This window comes from Eucyclogobius newberryi, unplaced genomic scaffold, assembly GCF_026437365.1.
Source record: "Eucyclogobius newberryi isolate DKJ021-1_F unplaced genomic scaffold, fEucNew1.0.hap1 SCAF_22, whole genome shotgun sequence".
Taxonomy (NCBI): domain Eukaryota; kingdom Metazoa; phylum Chordata; class Actinopteri; order Gobiiformes; family Gobiidae; genus Eucyclogobius; species Eucyclogobius newberryi.
In genome coordinates, this window is record NW_027315857.1 from 25,489,156 (window position 1) to 25,509,864 (window position 20,709).

Sequence of the window (20,709 nt, forward strand, 5' to 3'; positions counted from 1 at the left end):
TTGTCTCTTTTAATCACGTTTATGTCACTTTTTGTCACGTTTTTGTCACGTGTTTGTCACTTTTTGTCACTCAATATAAAACAACTCAAACTCTGACTTTAACCTTTCTTTTATTTGGAGTTTTCCAGTTTGATTGAAGCAGAACATGAAATGACAAGTGGAAATAACTCATTTACGCTTGATTTGGACTCGTCTGGGTTTATTTCGCTCACGTTTGTGACTTGAACGTGTGGAGTTGGCGCTCTGTCTCTCGCCCGGCGTCGCCTCGGTGACAGATAAGTCCTGACAGCTGAAGTGGGGGAGGGACATAAGGGGAGCGGGCTATTTTTAACCCCATTCACTGCACCTCCAGCCGGGCGCATGTGTCCTGAAGAGTCCCCGGAACCTTCTGGAGCTTTCTCCGGTCCGACCGCACACGCTTAAAGACGAGCGGGACTGACACGACCACGACTGGTACTTCTACTGCGAGGACTACTACTACTACTACTGCTGAGAGAACTTCTACTACTGCGAGGACTACTACTACTACTACTGCTGAGAGAACTTCTACTACTGCGAGGACTACTACTACTACTACTGCTGAGAGAACTTCTACTACTGCGAGGACTACTACTACTACTACTGCTGAGAGAACTTCTACTGTGAGAACTCCAACTGCGAGAACTACAACTGCGAGAACTACAACTGCGAGAACTTTTACTGCGAGAACTTTTACTGCTACAAGAACTTCTACTGTGAGAACTTCTATTGCGAGAACTACAACTGCAAGAACTTCTCCTGCGAGGACTTCTCCTGCCACTGGAAGGTTCCGGCCCAAATGGCTCTGCACTGCTACAATCGAGGCTGCGGGGAGAAGTTTGACCCTCAAAAGAACAAAGACGGTGAGAAAAAAGTCCTCATCTTTATTGTCACTTCACATTCTCGGCCTCCGTCCCGGTCCTGACTTCACTTCACACGACGAGGCTCTAGAGCTCTAGAGGTTTTAGAGGTTTTAGAGGTTTTAGAGTTTTTAGAGGTTTTAGACGTTTTAGACGTTTTAAACTTCTTCTTGGTTTAATGTCGCGTTCTGTGAGGTTCTGGGCGACACGTGCTGTAGGTCACATGTTCAAACACTTCCAAACGACCCGAGCTCAGACACTTCTGCTTTAAAACCAATACATTCAGTTCAAATTATTATTATTTTTTCAATAATACTACTTAAACTGTGAAAACCTAATGAGTAGTTTTAATGTGTACTTTTACTTCAGTACATTTTAATCATGTAGCTGTACTTTTACTTCAGTACATTTTAATCATGTAGCTGTACTTTTACTTCAGTACATTTTAATCATGTAGCTGTACTTTTACTTCAGTACATTTTAATCATGTAGCTGTACTTTTACTTCAGTACATTTTAATCATGTAGTTGTACTTTTACTTATTTCTTTCAGATTCGTGTGTGTTTCATTCTGGCATTCCCATCTTTCACGACGCTCTGAAGGTGCAAACACTGAAATGAACTTATGAATGACGCAGAGTGTAACACAGAGTGTGACGGGGAGTGTGACGGGGAGTTTGACGGGGAGTGTGACGGGGAGTGTGACGGGGAGTGTGACGGGGAGTGTGACGGGGAGTTTGACACGGAGTGTGACGGGGAGTGTGACGGGGAGTTTGACGGGGAGTGTGACGGGGAGTTTGACGGGGAGTTTGACGGGGAGTGTGACGGGGAGTGTGACGGGGAGTTTGACGGGGAGTGTGACGGGGAGTGTGACGGGGAGTGTGACGGGGAGTGTGACGGTGAGTGTGACGGGGAGTGTGACGGGGAGTGTGACGGGGAGTGTGACGGGGAGTGTGACGGGGAGTTTGACGGTGAGTGTGACGGGGAGTGTGACGGGGAGTGTGACGGTGAGTGTGACGGGGAGTGTGACGGGGAGTGTGACGGTGAGTGTGACGGGGAGTGTGACGGTGAGTGTGACGGGGAGTGTGACGGGGAGTTTGACGGTGAGTGTGACGGGGAGTGTGACGGGGAGTGTGACGGGGAGTGTGACGGGGAGTGTGACGGGGAGTTTGACGGGGAGTGTGACGGGGAGTGTGACGGGGAGTTTGACGGTGAGTTTGACGGGGAGTGTGACGGGGAGTGTGACGGGGAGTTTGACGGTGAGTGTGACGGGGAGTGTGACGGGGAGTTTGACGGTGAGTTTGACGGGGAGTGTGACGGTGAGTGTGACGGGGAGTGTGACGGGGAGTTTGACGGTGAGTGTGACGGGGAGTGTGACGGGGAGTTTGACGGTGAGTTTGACGGGGAGTGTGACGGTGAGTGTGACGGGGAGTGTGACGGGGAGTGTGACGGGGAGTGTGACGGGGAGTTTGACGGGGAGTGTGACGGGGAGTGTGACGGGGAGTGTGACGGGGAGTGTGACGGGGAGTGTGACGGTGAGTGTGACGGTGAGTGTGACGGGGAGTGTGACGGGGAGTGTGACGGGGAGTGTGACGGTGAGTGTGACGGGGAGTGTGACGGGGAGTGTGACGGGGAGTGTGACGGGGAGTGTGACGGGGAGTGTGACGGGGAGTGTGACGGGGAGTGTGACGGGGAGTGTGTGTGTGTTTCAGGGATGGTCGTGCTGCAGGAAAAGAACCACTGACTTCTCAGAGTTTCTCTCCATCAAGGTAACGACCGACTCCCATGACATCATCATGAGTCAGTGTTTCAGGTCATTATGTGGGAGGAGTCAGAGTAGTAATATTATGTTATAATAATAATAGTAATAATATTAGTTATTATAGTACTAACAAATGTGGTAATAAAGTACTTATACTATATAATGGTATAAATAGTAGTAGTAATAATAGTAGTTATAATGGTAGTAATAGTAGTAATAGTAGCTACAATGGTAGTAATAGTAGTAATGGTAGTAATAGTAGTTATAATGGTAGTAATAGTAGTAGTTATAATGGTAGTAATAGTAGTAGTAATAATAGTAGTAGTAATAATAGTAGTTATAATGGTAGTAATAGTAGTTATAATGGTAGTAATAGTAGTTATAATGGTAGTAATAGTAGTAGTAATAATAGTAGTAACAATAGTAGTTATAATGGTAGTAATAGTAGTTATAATGGTAGTAATGGTAGTTATAATGGTAGTAATAGTAGTAGTTATAATGGTAGTAATAGTAGTAATGGTAGTAATAGTAGTTATAATGGTAGTAATAGTAGTAGTTATAATGGTAGTAATAGTAGTAATGGTAGTAATAGTAGTTATAATGGTAGTAATAGTAGTAGTTATAATGGTAGTAATGGTAGTAATGGTAGTAATAGTAGTTATAATGGTAGTAATAGTAGTAGTTATAATGGTAGTGATAGTAGTAATGGTAGTAATAGTAGTTATAATGGTAGTAATAGTAGTTATAATGGTAGTAATAGTAGTAGTTATAATGGTAGTAATAGTAGTTATAATGGTAGTAATAGTTGTAATAGCAGTTATAATGGTAATAATAGTAGTAATGGTAGTAATAGTAGTTATTATGGTAGTAATAGTAGTAATAGCAGTAGTAGGGAAATGTCCTCACAGATGTAGCAATTGCAGATCGTTTTGTCTGAATTATAAATATATGTTTTTTAAGTTGTAGTTTGTGAAAAAGTGAGCTGTGTTGTTATTTAGTTACAGAATACTAAATAACTTAATTCAAATGTATTTATAATGCATTCTGTCACATGGTCCAATCAGACAATTGTATTCTGATACTTTGTTATTGTGTGAAAACATGATTAAAATCATTTACTTTAATATGTATTTATTTACCACAAACGAGAGAATGAACTGTGTTTTGTTTGAAGGATAAATTATCTAAAGTATTTCAACCTGATGAGCCTCAAATGAAGGCGATAAACCTCAGACCAGAGGTGTCCAAAATGTGGCCCGGGGGTCAAATGTGGCCTTCAGACTAACTGTTGGTGGCCCTCAGGCTTCCTGCTGCAGATCATCTGTAATGACGTTTTTAAACCAGTAGGAGGAGCACAGGTTATGGATATTATCCTTGTACCAAACCAATATTATTCTAACAATACATATGAATTAGTTACTGTGACTCCACTCCAAATGTCACATCTGACATTCTAGTATTATATAGTATATAGACATTCTAGTCTATTAAAGTTCTTAAGTTCAAACCGGGAATGATGTCTCTGTGTGTGTGTGTCTGTGTGTCTGTGTGTGTGTGTGTGTATGTGTGTGTGTCTGTGTGTGTCTGTGTGTATGTGTGTGTGTCTGTGTGTGTGTGTTTGTGTCTGTGTCTGTGCGTGTGCGTGTGCGTGTGCGTGCAGGGCTGCACTAGGGGCCCCCACAGTCACCAGAAGCCTCAGGAGCCTCTTCAGCCTGAGCTGAGCTCAGACAAAGGACAAAACAAACTGATGAACGGAGCTGAGATCATCTTCAAGGGGCCGAAGAGCGCCGAGGCCCTGCAGCGAGAGAGGCCCAGGTAAAGGGGACTGAAAGAGCCAGGAACTAGACTGAGCCGGGAACTAGACTGAGCCGGGAACTAGACTGAGCCGGGAACAAGACTGAGCCGGGAACTAGACTGAGCCGGGAACTAGACTGAGCCGGGAACTAGACTGAGCCGGGAACAAGACTGTACCGGGAACTAGACTGAGCCGGGAACTATACTGTACCGGGAACTAGACTGGGCCGGGAACTAGAATGTGCCAGTGGTAGAAAGTAATAAAGTACAAAAATCAAAGTACCTAAGTGTTGTACTTTGCAGGTCGGACTAAAACTCACGTTACATAGTCATAGTTCATACTTTGACTTCCTGATGACGTCAAAGGTCATTGTTCATTGTTGTTTCGTTGAATCAATGTTTAAAGCGTCAGCAAAACGTGTTTGTTGTGAACTGCATGTTTTAGAACTCATTTTACAGGTTTTATTCCTCCAAATAAAGTCCAAATCAGAAAAAAATGCAGAATTGAAAACAACAAAAGTAAAAACATGTAGTGCTAGTGTCGTGATATCTCTGGATCACTTCTGGTCACTCTGTTCTTCTGAACGCTGCTGCGTCGCTTCCTTATTCCTTTTTGGTGACCTCTTGTGCTCGTGTTGTGCTCCTGCAGTTCGGACGAGCCCCGGGTCAAACTGCCTCATCAAACGTCTGCGTCTCTGGAACAAATCCTGAAGAATCTGGACCTGAGCAAGAAACAGGAGCAGGAGCTGAAAGGTACGATTCAGCAGCATTCTTCAAAATGTGACTTTAATGTGTCCGCGATCGACGGCTCATGAGCGACTTTAATGTGTCCGCGATCGACGGCTCACGAGCGACTTTAATGTGTCCGCGATCGACGGCTCACGAGCAACTTTAACGTGTCCACGATCGACGGCTCATTAGCGACTTTAATGTGTCCTCAATCAACGGCTCATGAGCGACTTTAATGTGTCCGCGATCGACGGCTCACGAGCAACTTTAACGTGTCCACGATCGACGGCTCATGAGCGACTTTAATGTGTCCGCGATCGACGGCTCACGAGCAACTTTAACGTGTCCACGATCGACGGCTCATGAGCGACTTTAATGTGTCCGCGATCGACGGCTCACGAGCGACTTTAATGTGTCCGCGATCGACGGCTCACGAGCAACTTTAACGTGTCCGCGATCGACGGCTCATTAGCGACTTTAATGTGTCCGCGATCGACGGCTCACGAGCAACTTTAACGTGTCCACGATCGACGGCTCATGAGCGACTTTAATGTGTCCGCGATCGACGGCTCACGAGCAACTTTAACGTGTCCACGATCGACGGCTCATGAGCGACTTTAATGTGTCCGCGATCGACGGCTCATGAGCGACTTTAATGTGTCCGCGATCGACGGCTCATGAGCGACTTTAATGTGTCCGCGATCGACGGCTCATGAGCGACTTTAATGTGTCTGCGATCGACGGCTCACGAGCGACTTTAATGTGTCCGCGATCGACGGCTCATGAGCGACTTTAATGTGTCCGCGATCGACGGCTCATGAGCGACTTTAATGTGTCCTCAATCAACGGCTCATGAGCGACTTTAATGTGTCCGCGATCGACGGCTCACGAGCAACTTTAACGTGTCCACGATCGACGGCTCATGAGCGACTTTAATGTGTCCGCGATCGACGGCTCACGAGCAACTTTAACGTGTCCACGATCGACGGCTCATTAGCGACTTTAATGTGTCCTCAATCAACGGCTCATGAGCGACTTTAATGTGTCCGCGATCGACGGCTCACGAGCAACTTTAATGTGTCCACGATCGACGGCTCATGAGCGACTTTAATGTGTCCGCGATCGACGGCTCACGAGCAACTTTAATGTGTCTGCGATCGACGGCTCATGAGCGACTTTAATGTGTCTGCGATCGACGGCTCATGAGCGACTTTAATGTGTCCGCGATCGACGGCTCATGAGCGACTTTAATGTGTCCGCGATCGACGGCTCACGAGCGACTTTAACGTGTCCACGATCGACGGCTCATGAGCGACTTTAATGTGTCTGCGATCGACGGCTCATGAGCGACTTTAATGTGTCTGCGATCGACGGCTCATTAGCGACTTTAATGTGTCTGCGATCGACGGCTCATGAGCGACTTTAATGTGTCTGCGATCGACGGCTCATGAGCGACTTTAATGTGTCTGCGATCGACGGCTCATGAGCGACTTTAATGTGTCCGCGATCGACGGCTCATGAGCGACTTTAATGTGTCTGCGATCGACGGCTCATGAGCGACTTTAATGTGTCTGCGATCGACGGCTCATGAGCGACTTTAATGTGTCCGCGATCGACGGCTCATGAGCGACTTTAATGTGTCCGCGATCGACGGCTCATGAGCGACTTTAATGTGTCTGCGATCGACGGCTCACGAGCGACTTTAATGTGTCTGCGATCGACGGCTCATGAGCGACTTTAATGTGTCTGCGATCGACGGCTCACGAGCGACTTTAATGTGTCCGCGATCGACGGCTCATGAGCGACTTTAATGTGTCTGCGATCGACGGCTCATGAGCGACTTTAATGTGTCTGCGATCGACGGCTCATGAGCGACTTTAATGTGTCTGCGATCGACGGCTCACGAGCGACTTTAATGTGTCCGCGATCGACGGCTCATGAGCGACTTTAATGTGTCCGCGATCGACGGCTCATGAGCGACTTTAATGTGTCTGCGATCGACGGCTCACGAGCGACTTTAATGTGTCTGCGATCGACGGCTCATGAGCGACTTTAATGTGTCTGCGATCGACGGCTCACGAGCGACTTTAATGTGTCCGCGATCGACGGCTCATGAGCGACTTTAATGTGTCCGCGATCGACGGCTCATGAGCGACTTTAATGTGTCCTCAATCAACGGCTCATGAGCGACTTTAATGTGTCCGCGATCGACGGCTCACGAGCAACTTTAACGTGTCCACGATCGACGGCTCATGAGCGACTTTAATGTGTCCGCGATCGACGGCTCACGAGCAACTTTAACGTGTCCACGATCGACGGCTCATTAGCGACTTTAATGTGTCCTCAATCAACGGCTCATGAGCGACTTTAATGTGTCCGCGATCGACGGCTCACGAGCAACTTTAATGTGTCCACGATCGACGGCTCATGAGCGACTTTAATGTGTCCGCGATCGACGGCTCACGAGCAACTTTAATGTGTCCGCGATCGACGGCTCATGAGCGACTTTAATGTGTCTGCGATCGACGGCTCATGAGCGACTTTAATGTGTCTGCGATCGACGGCTCATGAGCGACTTTAATGTGTCCGCGATCGACGGCTCATTAGCGACTTTAATGTGTCTGCGATCGACGGCTCATGAGCGACTTTAATGTGTCCGCGATCGACGGCTCACGAGCAACTTTAATGTGTCCGCGATCGACGGCTCATGAGCGACTTTAATGTGTCTGCGATCGACGGCTCATGAGCGACTTTAATGTGTCTGCGATCGACGGCTCATGAGCGACTTTAATGTGTCTGCGATCGACGGCTCATGAGCGACTTTAATGTGTCCGCGATCGACGGCTCATGAGCGACTTTAATGTGTCCGCGATCGACGGCTCATGAGCGACTTTAATGTGTCTGCGATCGACGGCTCATGAGCGACTTTAATGTGTCTGCGATCGACGGCTCATGAGCGACTTTAATGTGTCCGCGATCGACGGCTCATGAGCGACTTTAATGTGTCCGCGATCGACGGCTCATGAGCGACTTTAATGTGTCTGCGATCGACGGCTCACGAGCGAATTTAATGTGTCCGCGATCGACGGCTCATGAGCGACTTTAATGTGTCTGCGATCGACGGCTCATGAGCGACTTTAATGTGTCTGCGATCGACGGCTCACGAGCGACTTTAATGTGTCCGCGATCGACGGCTCATGAGCGACTTTAATGTGTCCGCGATCGACGGCTCATGAGCGACTTTAATGTGTCCGCGATCGACGGCTCATGAGCGACTTTAATGTGTCTGCGATCGACGGCTCACGAGCGACTTTAATGTGTCTGCGATCGACGGCTCATGAGCGACTTTAATGTGTCTGCGATCGACGGCTCACGAGCGACTTTAATGTGTCCGCGATCGACGGCTCATGAGCGACTTTAATGTGTCCGCGATCGACGGCTCATGAGCGACTTTAATGTGTCCTCAATCAACGGCTCATGAGCGACTTTAATGTGTCCGCGATCGACGGCTCACGAGCAACTTTAACGTGTCCACGATCGACGGCTCATGAGCGACTTTAATGTGTCCGCGATCGACGGCTCACGAGCAACTTTAACGTGTCCACGATCGACGGCTCATTAGCGACTTTAATGTGTCCTCAATCAACGGCTCATGAGCGACTTTAATGTGTCCGCGATCGACGGCTCACGAGCAACTTTAATGTGTCCACGATCGACGGCTCATGAGCGACTTTAATGTGTCCGCGATCGACGGCTCACGAGCAACTTTAATGTGTCCGCGATCGACGGCTCATGAGCGACTTTAATGTGTCTGCGATCGACGGCTCATGAGCGACTTTAATGTGTCTGCGATCGACGGCTCATGAGCGACTTTAATGTGTCCGCGATCGACGGCTCATTAGCGACTTTAATGTGTCTGCGATCGACGGCTCATGAGCGACTTTAATGTGTCCGCGATCGACGGCTCACGAGCAACTTTAATGTGTCCGCGATCGACGGCTCATGAGCGACTTTAATGTGTCTGCGATCGACGGCTCATGAGCGACTTTAATGTGTCTGCGATCGACGGCTCATGAGCGACTTTAATGTGTCTGCGATCGACGGCTCATGAGCGACTTTAATGTGTCCGCGATCGACGGCTCATGAGCGACTTTAATGTGTCCGCGATCGACGGCTCATGAGCGACTTTAATGTGTCTGCGATCGACGGCTCATGAGCGACTTTAATGTGTCTGCGATCGACGGCTCATGAGCGACTTTAATGTGTCCGCGATCGACGGCTCATGAGCGACTTTAATGTGTCCGCGATCGACGGCTCATGAGCGACTTTAATGTGTCTGCGATCGACGGCTCACGAGCGACTTTAATGTGTCCGCGATCGACGGCTCATGAGCGACTTTAATGTGTCTGCGATCGACGGCTCATGAGCGACTTTAATGTGTCTGCGATCGACGGCTCACGAGCGACTTTAATGTGTCCGCGATCGACGGCTCATGAGCGACTTTAATGTGTCTGCGATCGACGGCTCATGAGCGACTTTAATGTGTCTGCGATCGACGGCTCATGAGCGACTTTAATGTGTCTGCGATCGACGGCTCACGAGCGACTTTAATGTGTCCGCGATCGACGGCTCATGAGCGACTTTAATGTGTCCGCGATCGACGGCTCATGAGCGACTTTAATGTGTCTGCGATCGACGGCTCACGAGCGACTTTAATGTGTCTGCGATCGACGGCTCATGAGCGACTTTAATGTGTCTGCGATCGACGGCTCACGAGCGACTTTAATGTGTCCGCGATCGACGGCTCATGAGCGACTTTAATGTGTCCGCGATCGACGGCTCATGAGCGACTTTAATGTGTCCTCAATCAACGGCTCATGAGCGACTTTAATGTGTCCGCGATCGACGGCTCACGAGCAACTTTAACGTGTCCACGATCGACGGCTCATGAGCGACTTTAATGTGTCCGCGATCGACGGCTCACGAGCAACTTTAACGTGTCCACGATCGACGGCTCATTAGCGACTTTAATGTGTCCTCAATCAACGGCTCATGAGCGACTTTAATGTGTCCGCGATCGACGGCTCACGAGCAACTTTAATGTGTCCACGATCGACGGCTCATGAGCGACTTTAATGTGTCCGCGATCGACGGCTCACGAGCAACTTTAATGTGTCCGCGATCGACGGCTCATGAGCGACTTTAATGTGTCTGCGATCGACGGCTCATGAGCGACTTTAATGTGTCCGCGATCGACGGCTCATTAGCGACTTTAATGTGTCTGCGATCGACGGCTCATGAGCGACTTTAATGTGTCCGCGATCGACGGCTCACGAGCAACTTTAATGTGTCCGCGATCGACGGCTCATGAGCGACTTTAATGTGTCTGCGATCGACGGCTCATGAGCGACTTTAATGTGTCTGCGATCGACGGCTCATGAGCGACTTTAATGTGTCTGCGATCGACGGCTCATGAGCGACTTTAATGTGTCCGCGATCGACGGCTCATGAGCGACTTTAATGTGTCCGCGATCGACGGCTCATTAGCGACTTTAATGTGTCCGCGATCGACGGCTCACGAGCGACTTTAATGTGTCCGCGATCGACGGCTCATGAGCGACTTTAATGTGTCTGCGATCGACGGCTCATTAGCGACTTTAATGTGTCTGCGATCGACGGCTCATGAGCGACTTTAATGTGTCTGCGATCGACGGCTCATGAGCGACTTTAATGTGTCTGCGATCGACGGCTCACGAGCGACTTTAACTTGGGGCTGTAACAGTGGGATGTATTTTTTCCTCTTAAATGTTCTTTTTTCTCTGGAACAGAAAGTGAAGGTGTGAAGCTCGGAACTCGCTGCAAAAACGCTGGATGCAAAGCGGTTTGTGGCTTTTTTTTTTCATCCTTTTCTGACTTTTCTGAATCGCAAACATTTCACACAAAGATCTAAATCTAAAATGAGACAAAACCATGTCTAAAATGAGACAAAACCATGTCTAAAATGAGACTAAACCATGTCTAAAATGAGACTAAACCATGTCTAAAATGAGACTAAACCATGTCTAAAATGAGACTAAACCAGATCTAAAATGAGACTAAACCAGATCTAAAATGAGACTAAACCAGGTCCTGAAGAGGTGAAAATTGTTAGTCTTTGAAAGACGAGTTAATGAGGCTTTTTTCGATCAAAAAGAGAGAGAATCCCTCTTTAGTGGTATAAAAACATTATTTATTTGTCTACATGAAATGGAGCAGTGTTAACACAAGGTTCATCTGCAGCACCATCTAGTGGTCGAACAGGTAATGACAACATTGAATTTTTGGCCTTTTTAAAAAAAAAAACTTTTTTATATGACTTAAATTTGACTCACAATTTGACTCCATTTCAAGTTAGAAATAAACCTCGGTGGCAGCTACTTATAATTGAGTCATTCCAAACAACTTGTCGTCGTTACATTTCAATTGTCACAGTGTTTTTTTTAACGACTTTCACGCCACATTTCCACCGTCGCGTCTGTATTCACAGATGTTTCCTTCGTGTCTTCGTTTCAGACGTACAACGGCGCCGACACGGAGCGGGAGACGTGCTCGTTCCACCCGGGAGGGCCGGTGTTCCACGAAGGGTGAGACAAAGAACGGCAAAAGTCTGAGCGAACGGGCCCGAACGCCAACGGCCCGAACGCCAACGGCCCGAACGCCAACGGCCCGAACGCCAACGGCCCGAACGCCAACGGGCCCGAACTAAAGAGGATAATACTTTAGTTTGTTTCATGTATTTGTGGTAGCTTCGATCGTACGAGTTACAGAGGTAGAAGTAGCAGAAGTAGCAGAAGTAGCAGAAGTACGTGGTACTCAAATACTCAAAGAGCTGTGTGTGAAAAATACAAAGTTTGTAAAAAATCTGGTGAAAATTGACAGATTTTAGCTCCAAACTCCACATTTTGTCTGAGCTCTGGTTCGGGATCGACTCGGCGACTCGTACGATTTGGAACGGGGTTTTTCAACCGGCGGCCCGCGGGTCAAATCCGGCCCACTGAGCAATACGGTGCGGCCCATCGTGGCCATAAGGGCCATGGTATTCTGTAAAATGAGTTTATCGCCAACAGAATCTGATGTGATCATTCTGTGGTCTAGTCCCGGTCCACAGTAGTGTAGACCTGATGTGATACAATTAGACCTAGTTCTAGTTCTAGTTCTAGTTCTAGTTCTAGTTCTAGTTCTAGTTCTAGTTCTAGTTCTAGTTCTGCTGCTGCTGCTGTGCTCAAGTCTGGTTTGTCTTTGTTTAGTCCTGTTTTTATGTGACAGATGTTTATTTTTTTCTGTTCAACAGTTGATTTCTGTTAAATATTTCCACTGCAAGATATAATTAAACATTATTTAAAACATAATGAAGTACAAAAGTACAAGTACAAGTACAAGTACAAGTACAGGTCCGAACATGTACCCTAAAAACTACAATGAACCCAAATCAACACAACTTCACTAACGTTAATATTTGTAGTTGTGTAAGTGGCAGAAGTACTCATAATGGTAATAGTGGTAGTATTAGTCGTTAGTTTGGCTGCAGTAATAGTACAAGTAAAAGTATTAGTTTGTTGCAGCACTGAAGTTTATTTTGAACGTCTTCAACACTTTTTCAGATACAAATACTGGAGCTGCTGCTGCATCAAAACTCTGGACTTCAACGTCTTCCTGGAGCAAAAAGGCTGCTCCAGCGGAAAACACTGCTGGGTCCGAAAACAGGTGAGAGACACAGACATACCAGGAGGGGACAGTGTGAGAGACAAGGACACACCAGGAGGGGACAGTGTGAGAGACAAGGACACACCAGGAGGGGGCAGTGTGAGAGACACAGACACACCAGGAGGGGACAGTGTGAGAGACAAGGACACACCAGGAGGGGGCAGTGTGAGAGACACAGACACACCAGGAGGGGACAGTGTGAGAGACACAGACACACCAGGAGGGGACAGTGTGAGAGACACAGACACACCAGGAGGGGACAGTGTGAGAGACAAGGACACACCAGGAGGGGGCAGTGTGAGAGACACAGACCCACCAGGAGGGGACAGTGTGAGAGACACAGACACACCAGGAGGGGACAGTGTGAGAGACACAGACACACCAGGAGGGGACAGTGTGAGAGACACAGACACACACCAGGAGGGGACAGTGTGAGAGACACAGACACACCAGGAGGGGGCAGTGTGAGAGACACAGACACACACCAGGAGGGGACAGTGTGAGAGACACAGACACACACCAGGAGGGGACAGTGTGAGGGACACAGACACACCAGGAGGGGACAGTGTGAGAGACACAGACACACACCAGGAGGGGACAGTGTGAGGGACACAGACACACCAGGAGGGGACAGTGTGAGGGACACAGACACACCAGGAGGGGACAGTGTGAGAGACACAGACACACACAGGAGGGGACAGTGTGAGGGACACAGACACACACCAGGAGGGGACAGTGTGAGGGACACAGACACACCAGGAGGGGACAAAACTCTAAAGTCAGGACTAACATTTGAAACTCTCCGTTGGAGACCGGCTCCAGTGAAGGGCTTTGAGAATGGGTCAAATGTGGCCCTTCTGTTTGTGTCGAGATCCTCGCTGCAGAGTTCTGGAGCAGCTGCAGACGAGAGAGCTCCGCCTTGTTTAGATGGGAAAACAAACTCTTACAATAATCTAAGCGTGAAGAGCAAGATTAAAGATTCTCCTCCACGGAAAGGAAAATCTGAAAAGGAAAAGCTTTATAAAAGAAGATAAAAAGTCTCTGAAGTCCTTTAAAAGGACAGCAGCAGGGGGCGCTAGACCAAAACACCCTTGATCACCTGTGATTGAAAAGAAGAGACATTTTGAGAGTTTATGATTTTGCAGCAATAGTTTGTAATAACTCTCCAAGAAACTGAAATAATGTAGCAACAATATATTTTAACTCATAATTCACTGTCTGACAAATTAAACTGATGAGTTTAAAGTGCTTTTCTCTTTTCAAACGAACCAAACAAAAAAGACGTGATGGATTTCATTAAGTCCAATCTCTAAAACGAACAAAACCCATTTATTTAATTAGATTGAGTACATTTTACAACCGTGTGAGACGAAAACAATGAGTCGGAACTTCAGACGCTCCAGATTCCAAAGCTCAAAAATACAGCAATTATAAATAATTAAGGTTTTTGAAATGATGATGTTTGTGACACTCCCACTGCGGGAACATTTCTGACATTCTCCAACGCTTTTGGAAAGACAAGAGGATAAATATCTGAGATGCTTCTCTTTCATCAACTTGTCCGTCAAACCTGTGTGTTTGAACTGCCCGGCCCAGATTGTGAAATATTGAGCCACCAGTGCGACGGGGCAGAGGCGGGGCAGAGGCGGGGCAGAGGCGGGGCAGAGGCGGGGCAGAGGCGGGGCAGAGGCGGGGCAGAGGCGGGGCAGAGGCGGGGCAGAGGCGGGGCTTATCCTCAAGTTACTTCGTAGAGGAAATACTGCTTTTCCCAAAAATAGTTGATTATTTAACTACAAAAGGTTCAAAAATCAAGCGTCCGAGCCTCGTTAACGACACTGTTGAGTGTGTCAATGTTTTAGTTTGATTTCAGATGATAATTAAGGTTTAAAACGAAACGTCTGCGTTCACACGTCCCTGATGAGGAGCGGACACATGAATATAGTGAAATAAACAAGTTTAAACAACCTCTGCACCATGGGCCCTCTTCACATGGGCCCTCTTCACATGGGCCCTCTTCACATGGGCCCTCTTCACATGGGCCCTCTTCACATGGGCCCTCTTCACATGGGCCCTCTTCACATGGGCCCTCTTCACATGGGCCCTCTTCACATGGGCCCTCTTCACATGGGCCCTCTTCACATGGGCCCTCTTCACATGGGCCCTCTTCACATGGGCCCTCTTCACATGGGCCCTCTTCACATGGGCCCTCTTCACATGGGCCCTCTTCACATGGGCCCTCTTCACATGGGCCCTCTTCACATGGGCCCTCTTCACATGGGCCCTCTTCACATGGGCCCTCTTCACATGGATCTTCACTTCTCGCTCGGTTCATTCTCTGAATTAGCCGAGTCTCAAATAAAGTTAGATCAAAAGCTGTGACATGTAAAGCTCTGAACTTGCTGCTGTGATTCTCCAGCTTGAACTCGCTCTCTGCTTCCTTCACATTCATTATTGATTTATTTTAGCGAGACTCGGCTAATTCCCCAAAAAGAATGAATGGAACAGGAACTAGCCACTCGGTTTTGTGAAAAGGGCCTTTTATATATATATATATATATATATATATATATATATATATATATATATATATATATATATATATATATATATATATATATATATATATATATATATATATATAAACTTTTCCTTCAGGATAAGAAGAAGGTGGCGTGTCGACACGACTGGCACCAGACCGGGAACAATGTGGTGGTCACGATTTACGCCAAGAACGCTCATCCCCAGTTCAGCACCATCGAGGCCAACGGCACCGTGGTGAGTTTATACTTTACACTACACTTATGTGTGTGTTAGAGCTGAGTTTATACTTTACATAAAAAGTAACATGTATTGTAAAGTTTTGGTTTTTCTAATGTAAACAAACATAAACTCCAAGGAAAATGTGCATAAACGGCTCAAATATCAAAACAATCTAAGCTATTTTTTAAATGTATAAATCATAAAAGTTTGTTCTTTATAATTATAACAAATTACATAAAAATAATGAAGCCAAACAAAAGTACAAATGGATATTTCTGGACTTCTGTTGATTTTATGCACCTTTTTTGCGACAATATGAGCTGAAATATTGAAAGCCAACTGATACTTTTTTGAGTTAGTCATTAATAAAAATACTAAATAGCGATGGGCCTAATATTGAGCCTTGGGGCACACCACAAACATTGTTGTGATAACTCTTTCCAAGGGATAACTTTCCTCGGACCTTTAGAAATACCTTCTTTACGGGACTCATGATGTCTGTTATGGCTTATGGCCTTTCAAAAAGATGGTATCAAGCCAAAAGCATCTCTGGCTCTTGAGTTCTTGAGGCTGCAAATGATCGACTTAATCTCATAGAACACAGAGGAAAAAAAACATTTGGGCCTCAAAACTCCTGCATGGACACAATAAATGGATACTTCTGGGACGCCACAAAGAAATGGATGACACAAACTGAACCAACTCTGACGTGACGATAGAAGTCCGAGAAATGGATACAAATGTGTTCAGACTCAATTAAAAAATGGACAAATTTGACAAACGTTGGTCATTTGATGCTCTGTGTCGTGCTCTGTTCTGTTTGGTTCTCTATATTTAAATTTCTCTCTTCTTCTTTTTTTTTTAATTTTAGCTCTTCTGTCTCATCCAGTTTGAAAATGACAAGATTTTCAAGAGAGAGTTTCATCTTTGGGGGGTAAGAACCTGTTCTGGCTGTTGTCTACAAATTCATCTTTTCACAGTGACTCGGGATCGACCGGAAGACAAAAAACACTTTTAATACAACGAATCACATTACCAGTCCTTTGGGGCACTTTTGGGGGTCCCGGCAAGTCAGGGTGAATTTATTAATTATAGCAAAGTTCTATTGAAAATGCTTTTATTTATTTATAGAATATTTAGTAAATTGTAAATTAGTATTTTATTTATTTAATTTTATTCATTTTATTTATTTATTTTATTGTATTTATTGTATTTATTGTATTTATTATATTTATTTTATTTATTTGATCTTAAGTGCTCATTTTCACTAGGGTGTCCAGTCAGATTCCAGGCGGCCACCCTTTAGCGGTGCCCCTGGCTTTTCAAGGCAAAAGTGCGGATCTTCACTAGTTAGCATTAGCTTAGCGAGAGAAACCGCGCCTTTTATAACTACATAGCTTCTCCTGATGGTTTTTGGCGGTTCCTCGTCTTCAGGTGGCGGACGTGAAGCAGAGCGGCATCAACTACGTCCCGTCCAAAGTGGAGATCGTCCTGCGCAAGTGGGACCCGGTCTCCTGGGGCAAACTGGAGGACCCCAACTACAAACCGGAGCCAGAACCCGAGGACCTGGAGCTGGAGCCGGAGCAGGAGAAGCCGGACTGGGACATCGACGACGACGACATCAGCGACTCGGACGAGGAGTGGGGTGAGACATTCAGCGCAGACGTCCTGTTAGTGGTTCAACTGTCGCACGGAACGTAAAAGGAAAATACAATGAACCACCAAAATGCAGAAATGTCACTCACAAATAATTTAACACAACTAGACAACGAGTCGACTATAAAACAGATTCAACTCATTTTCATTCTTAATCTGCTGTTGTTTTGCGGCATTTTTTGTTATTGTTAATTAGTGATGTCAAAATGAGTCGGTTAATATTTCAGGTCACGATGTAAGAGAAACAATATCATGTATCAGTCTGTTTGTGTCACATGAACTGAGTTTTTACAGCATAAAAACATGAAAAGATTCATTCTGAACAGTTTGCAGCGCTCCAGAGTTGCTCCGCTTTCTTTGCATCCTAATTATTCACAGCGACGAGTTTGTAAGCGCTTTCCACACCAGAGCGGCGTCACGCTTCGCCAACAACCGCTAGCACGCTAACAGAGCACTTCCTGGTCTGCAGAGCCGCGGCGCGCGGCCGAAACTGCCATGTTATTTTTGTGCCGGCCGCGCGCCGCGGCTCCTGGAACTGCGCCGCTATTTGACCACGTTTTAGCGCCGTTTTAGACCGCGCCGGGTTAAGGTTAGGGTTAAGGTTAGGGTTAGGGTTAGGGTTAAGGTTAGGGTTAGGGTTAGGGTTAGGGTTAAGGTTAAGGTTAAGGTTAAGGTTAGGATTAGCCATGAGGCTATAACAGACTATAAGGGAAATGCTGCGGGTTAGGGTTAAGGTTAAGGTTAGGGTTAGGGTTAGGGTTAGGGTTAAGGTTAAGGTTAAGGTTAAGGTTAGGGTTAGGGTTAGGGTTAAGGTTAAGGTTAAGGTTAAGGTTAAGGTTAAGGTTAAGGTTAAGGTTAAGGTTAAGGTTAAGGTTAAGGTTAAGGTTAAGGTTAAGGTTAAGGTTAGGGTTAGGGTTAGGGTTAGGGTTAGGGTTAAGGTTAGGGTTAGGGTTAGGGTTAAGGTTAAGGTTAGGATTAGGATTAGCCATGAGGCTATAACAGACTATAAGGGAAATGCCGCGGTCCCTGAAACTGTGCGGCCATTTGACCCCGCCGCGGCTCTCCAGCCACGGCCTAAAAAAAAAGCGTTATTATTAGGCACAAGCGGCACACGACGGACTCATTTTGACCCTTAAGTGCTGTTTGTACAAAAAGTGCCATTTTAACTCGACTTTCCGCCGTTGTGCGCTCGCGACAAGCTCCGAACGCTTCTTCTCACGATAACCGGAGCGGCTCAAATAACCGTGCAACATTTCACCTCCAGGCGGCGACACCACAACGGAGACGAAGGAGCAGCAGCAGCAGCAGCAGCAGCAGCAGCAGCAGCAGCAGCAGCCGCCGGTGAAGGACGAGCAGCAGGAGTTGAGGGTGAAGCTGGAGGAGATGCAGAGGCTTCAGATGGAGCAGGTCCAGGCCGACATGAAGAAGGCCATGGAGAAGAGGAAGCGAGAGGAAGAGCGGCGCGAGGAGCAGCGGCAGCAGGACGCGCAGGACGGATTCGACGACATGCCCGACCTCGAGGACTAGAGCGGTGTCCTCGGGTGCACGGAGGCCACAGAAGGCGCCGGGCGCGAAAGATCTGAGCGCAAAGAGAGAGATTTTACGTTTCTTTTGTACTTGTTTTGTACGGAAGCCTGTTTCACGCAGTGGGCACAAAAGAAAAGCCCCAAGGGGAAGTCGCAATGTATGTTTAAAAGTCCAAATTATCATTTCAAGATTAAATGTCATAGTTTGAGTTTAAATGTGATCATTTTGAGTTTTTGGAGTCAACACGAGGAGCTTTACATTTTCATTCACGGGTGAAAATGGGCCCTGAAGCTCGGACTAGAGGGATTATACTTTCAAAAGATTCAGCGCTAATTTATTGTTCCAAATGTGTCGGTTTGGCTAAGCTAGCAGCTAATGATCGACGGGTGAACAGTGAAAACCCAGTTAAGACGACAAAACATTTAACCAAGTAATAAATGTTAGAAACTATTGTTACCTTTGATTTTAGTCCTCGTTATTCATAAATGACGTGTTTCAATCTGTTTAAGAACACGTTAGCTTCCACTCGCTGTGTGTCTTTAACGTTAGCTTCCACTCGCTGTGTGTATTTAACGTTAGCTTCCACTCGCTGTGTGTATTTAACGTTAGCTTCCACTCGCTGTGTGTATTTAACGTTAGCTTCCACTCGCTGTGTGTATTTAACGTTAGCTTCCACTCGCTGTGTGTCTTTAACGTTAGCTTCCACTCGCTGTGTGTATTTAACGTTAGCTTCCACTCGCTGTGTGTATTTAACGTTAGCTTCCACTCGCCGTGTGTATTTAACGTTAGCTTCCACTCGCCGTGTGTATTTAACGTTAGCTTCCACTCGCCGTGTGTATTTAACGTTAGCTTCCACTCGCCGTGTGTATTTAACGTTAGCTTCCACTCGCCGTGTGTATTTAACGTTAGCTTCCACTCGCCGTGTGTATTTAACGTTAGCTTCCACTCGCCGTGTGTATTTAACGTTAGCTTCCACTCGCCGTGTGTATTTAACGTTAGCTTCCACTCGCCGTGTGTATTTAACGTTAGCTTCCACTCGCCGTGTGTATTTAACGTTAGCTTCCACTCGCCGTGTGTATTTAACGTTAGCTTCCACTCGCCGTGTGTATTTAACGTTAGCTTCCACTCGCCGTGTGTATTTAACGTTAGCTTCCACTCGCCGTGTGTATTTAACGTTAGCTTCCACTCGCCGTGTGTATTTAACGTTAGCTTCCACTCGCCGTGTGTATTTAACGTTAGCTTCCACTCGCCGTGTGTATTTAACGTTAGCTTCCACTCGCCGTGTGTATTTAACGTTAGCTTCCACTCGCCGTGTGTATTTAACGTAAGCTTCCACTCGCTGTTTGTCTTTAACGTTAGCTTCCACTCGCTGTGTGTATTTAACGTTAGCTTCCACTCGCCGTGTGTATTTAACGTTAGCTTCCACTCGCCGTGTGTATTTAACGTTAGCTTCCACTCGCCGTGTGTATTTAACGTTAGCTTCCACTCGCCGTGTGTATTTAACGTTAGCTTCCACTCGCCGTGTGTCTTTAACGTTAGCTTCCACTCGCCGTGTGTATTTAACGTTAGCTTCCACTCGCCGTGTGTATTTAACGTTAGCTTCCACTCGCCGTGTGTATTTAACGTTAGCTTCCACTCGCCGTGTGTATTTAATGTTAGCTTCCACTCGCCGTGTGTCTTTAACGTTAGCTTCCACTCGCCGTGTGTCTTTAACGTTAGCTTCCACTCGCCGTGTGTATTTAACGTTAGCTTCCACTCGCTGTGTGTATTTAACGTTAGCTTCCACTCGCTGTGTATATTTAACGTTAGCTTCCACTCGCCGTGTGTATTTAACGTTAGCTTCCACTCGCCGTGTGTCTTT

General features: G+C 46.6%; 1 protein-coding gene across 2 annotated transcripts; it reads left to right on the forward strand.

Moving 5' to 3' along the window:
- Positions 1 to 353: 353 nt before the first annotated feature.
- LOC140371648 (cysteine and histidine-rich domain-containing protein 1) lies at positions 354 to 19,292 on the forward strand. Of its 2 annotated transcripts, none has more exons than XM_072458831.1 (12): positions 354 to 881; positions 1,431 to 1,480; positions 2,590 to 2,646; positions 4,300 to 4,454; positions 5,083 to 5,186; positions 10,991 to 11,043; positions 11,715 to 11,785; positions 12,803 to 12,905; positions 15,561 to 15,680; positions 16,537 to 16,599; positions 17,100 to 17,330; positions 18,621 to 19,292. In XM_072458831.1, the coding sequence occupies exons 1-12, from the start codon at positions 818 to 820 to the stop codon at positions 18,846 to 18,848; spliced, it is 1,299 nt and encodes a 432-aa protein (XP_072314932.1). In that variant the 5' UTR covers positions 354 to 817; the 3' UTR covers positions 18,849 to 19,292. The 2 variants fall into 2 exon arrangements, with proteins under 2 accessions (XP_072314932.1, XP_072314931.1); XM_072458830.1 differs by having other exon boundaries at positions 17,100 to 17,310; positions 18,586 to 19,291.
- The last annotated feature ends 1,417 nt before the right edge of the window (positions 19,293 to 20,709 follow it).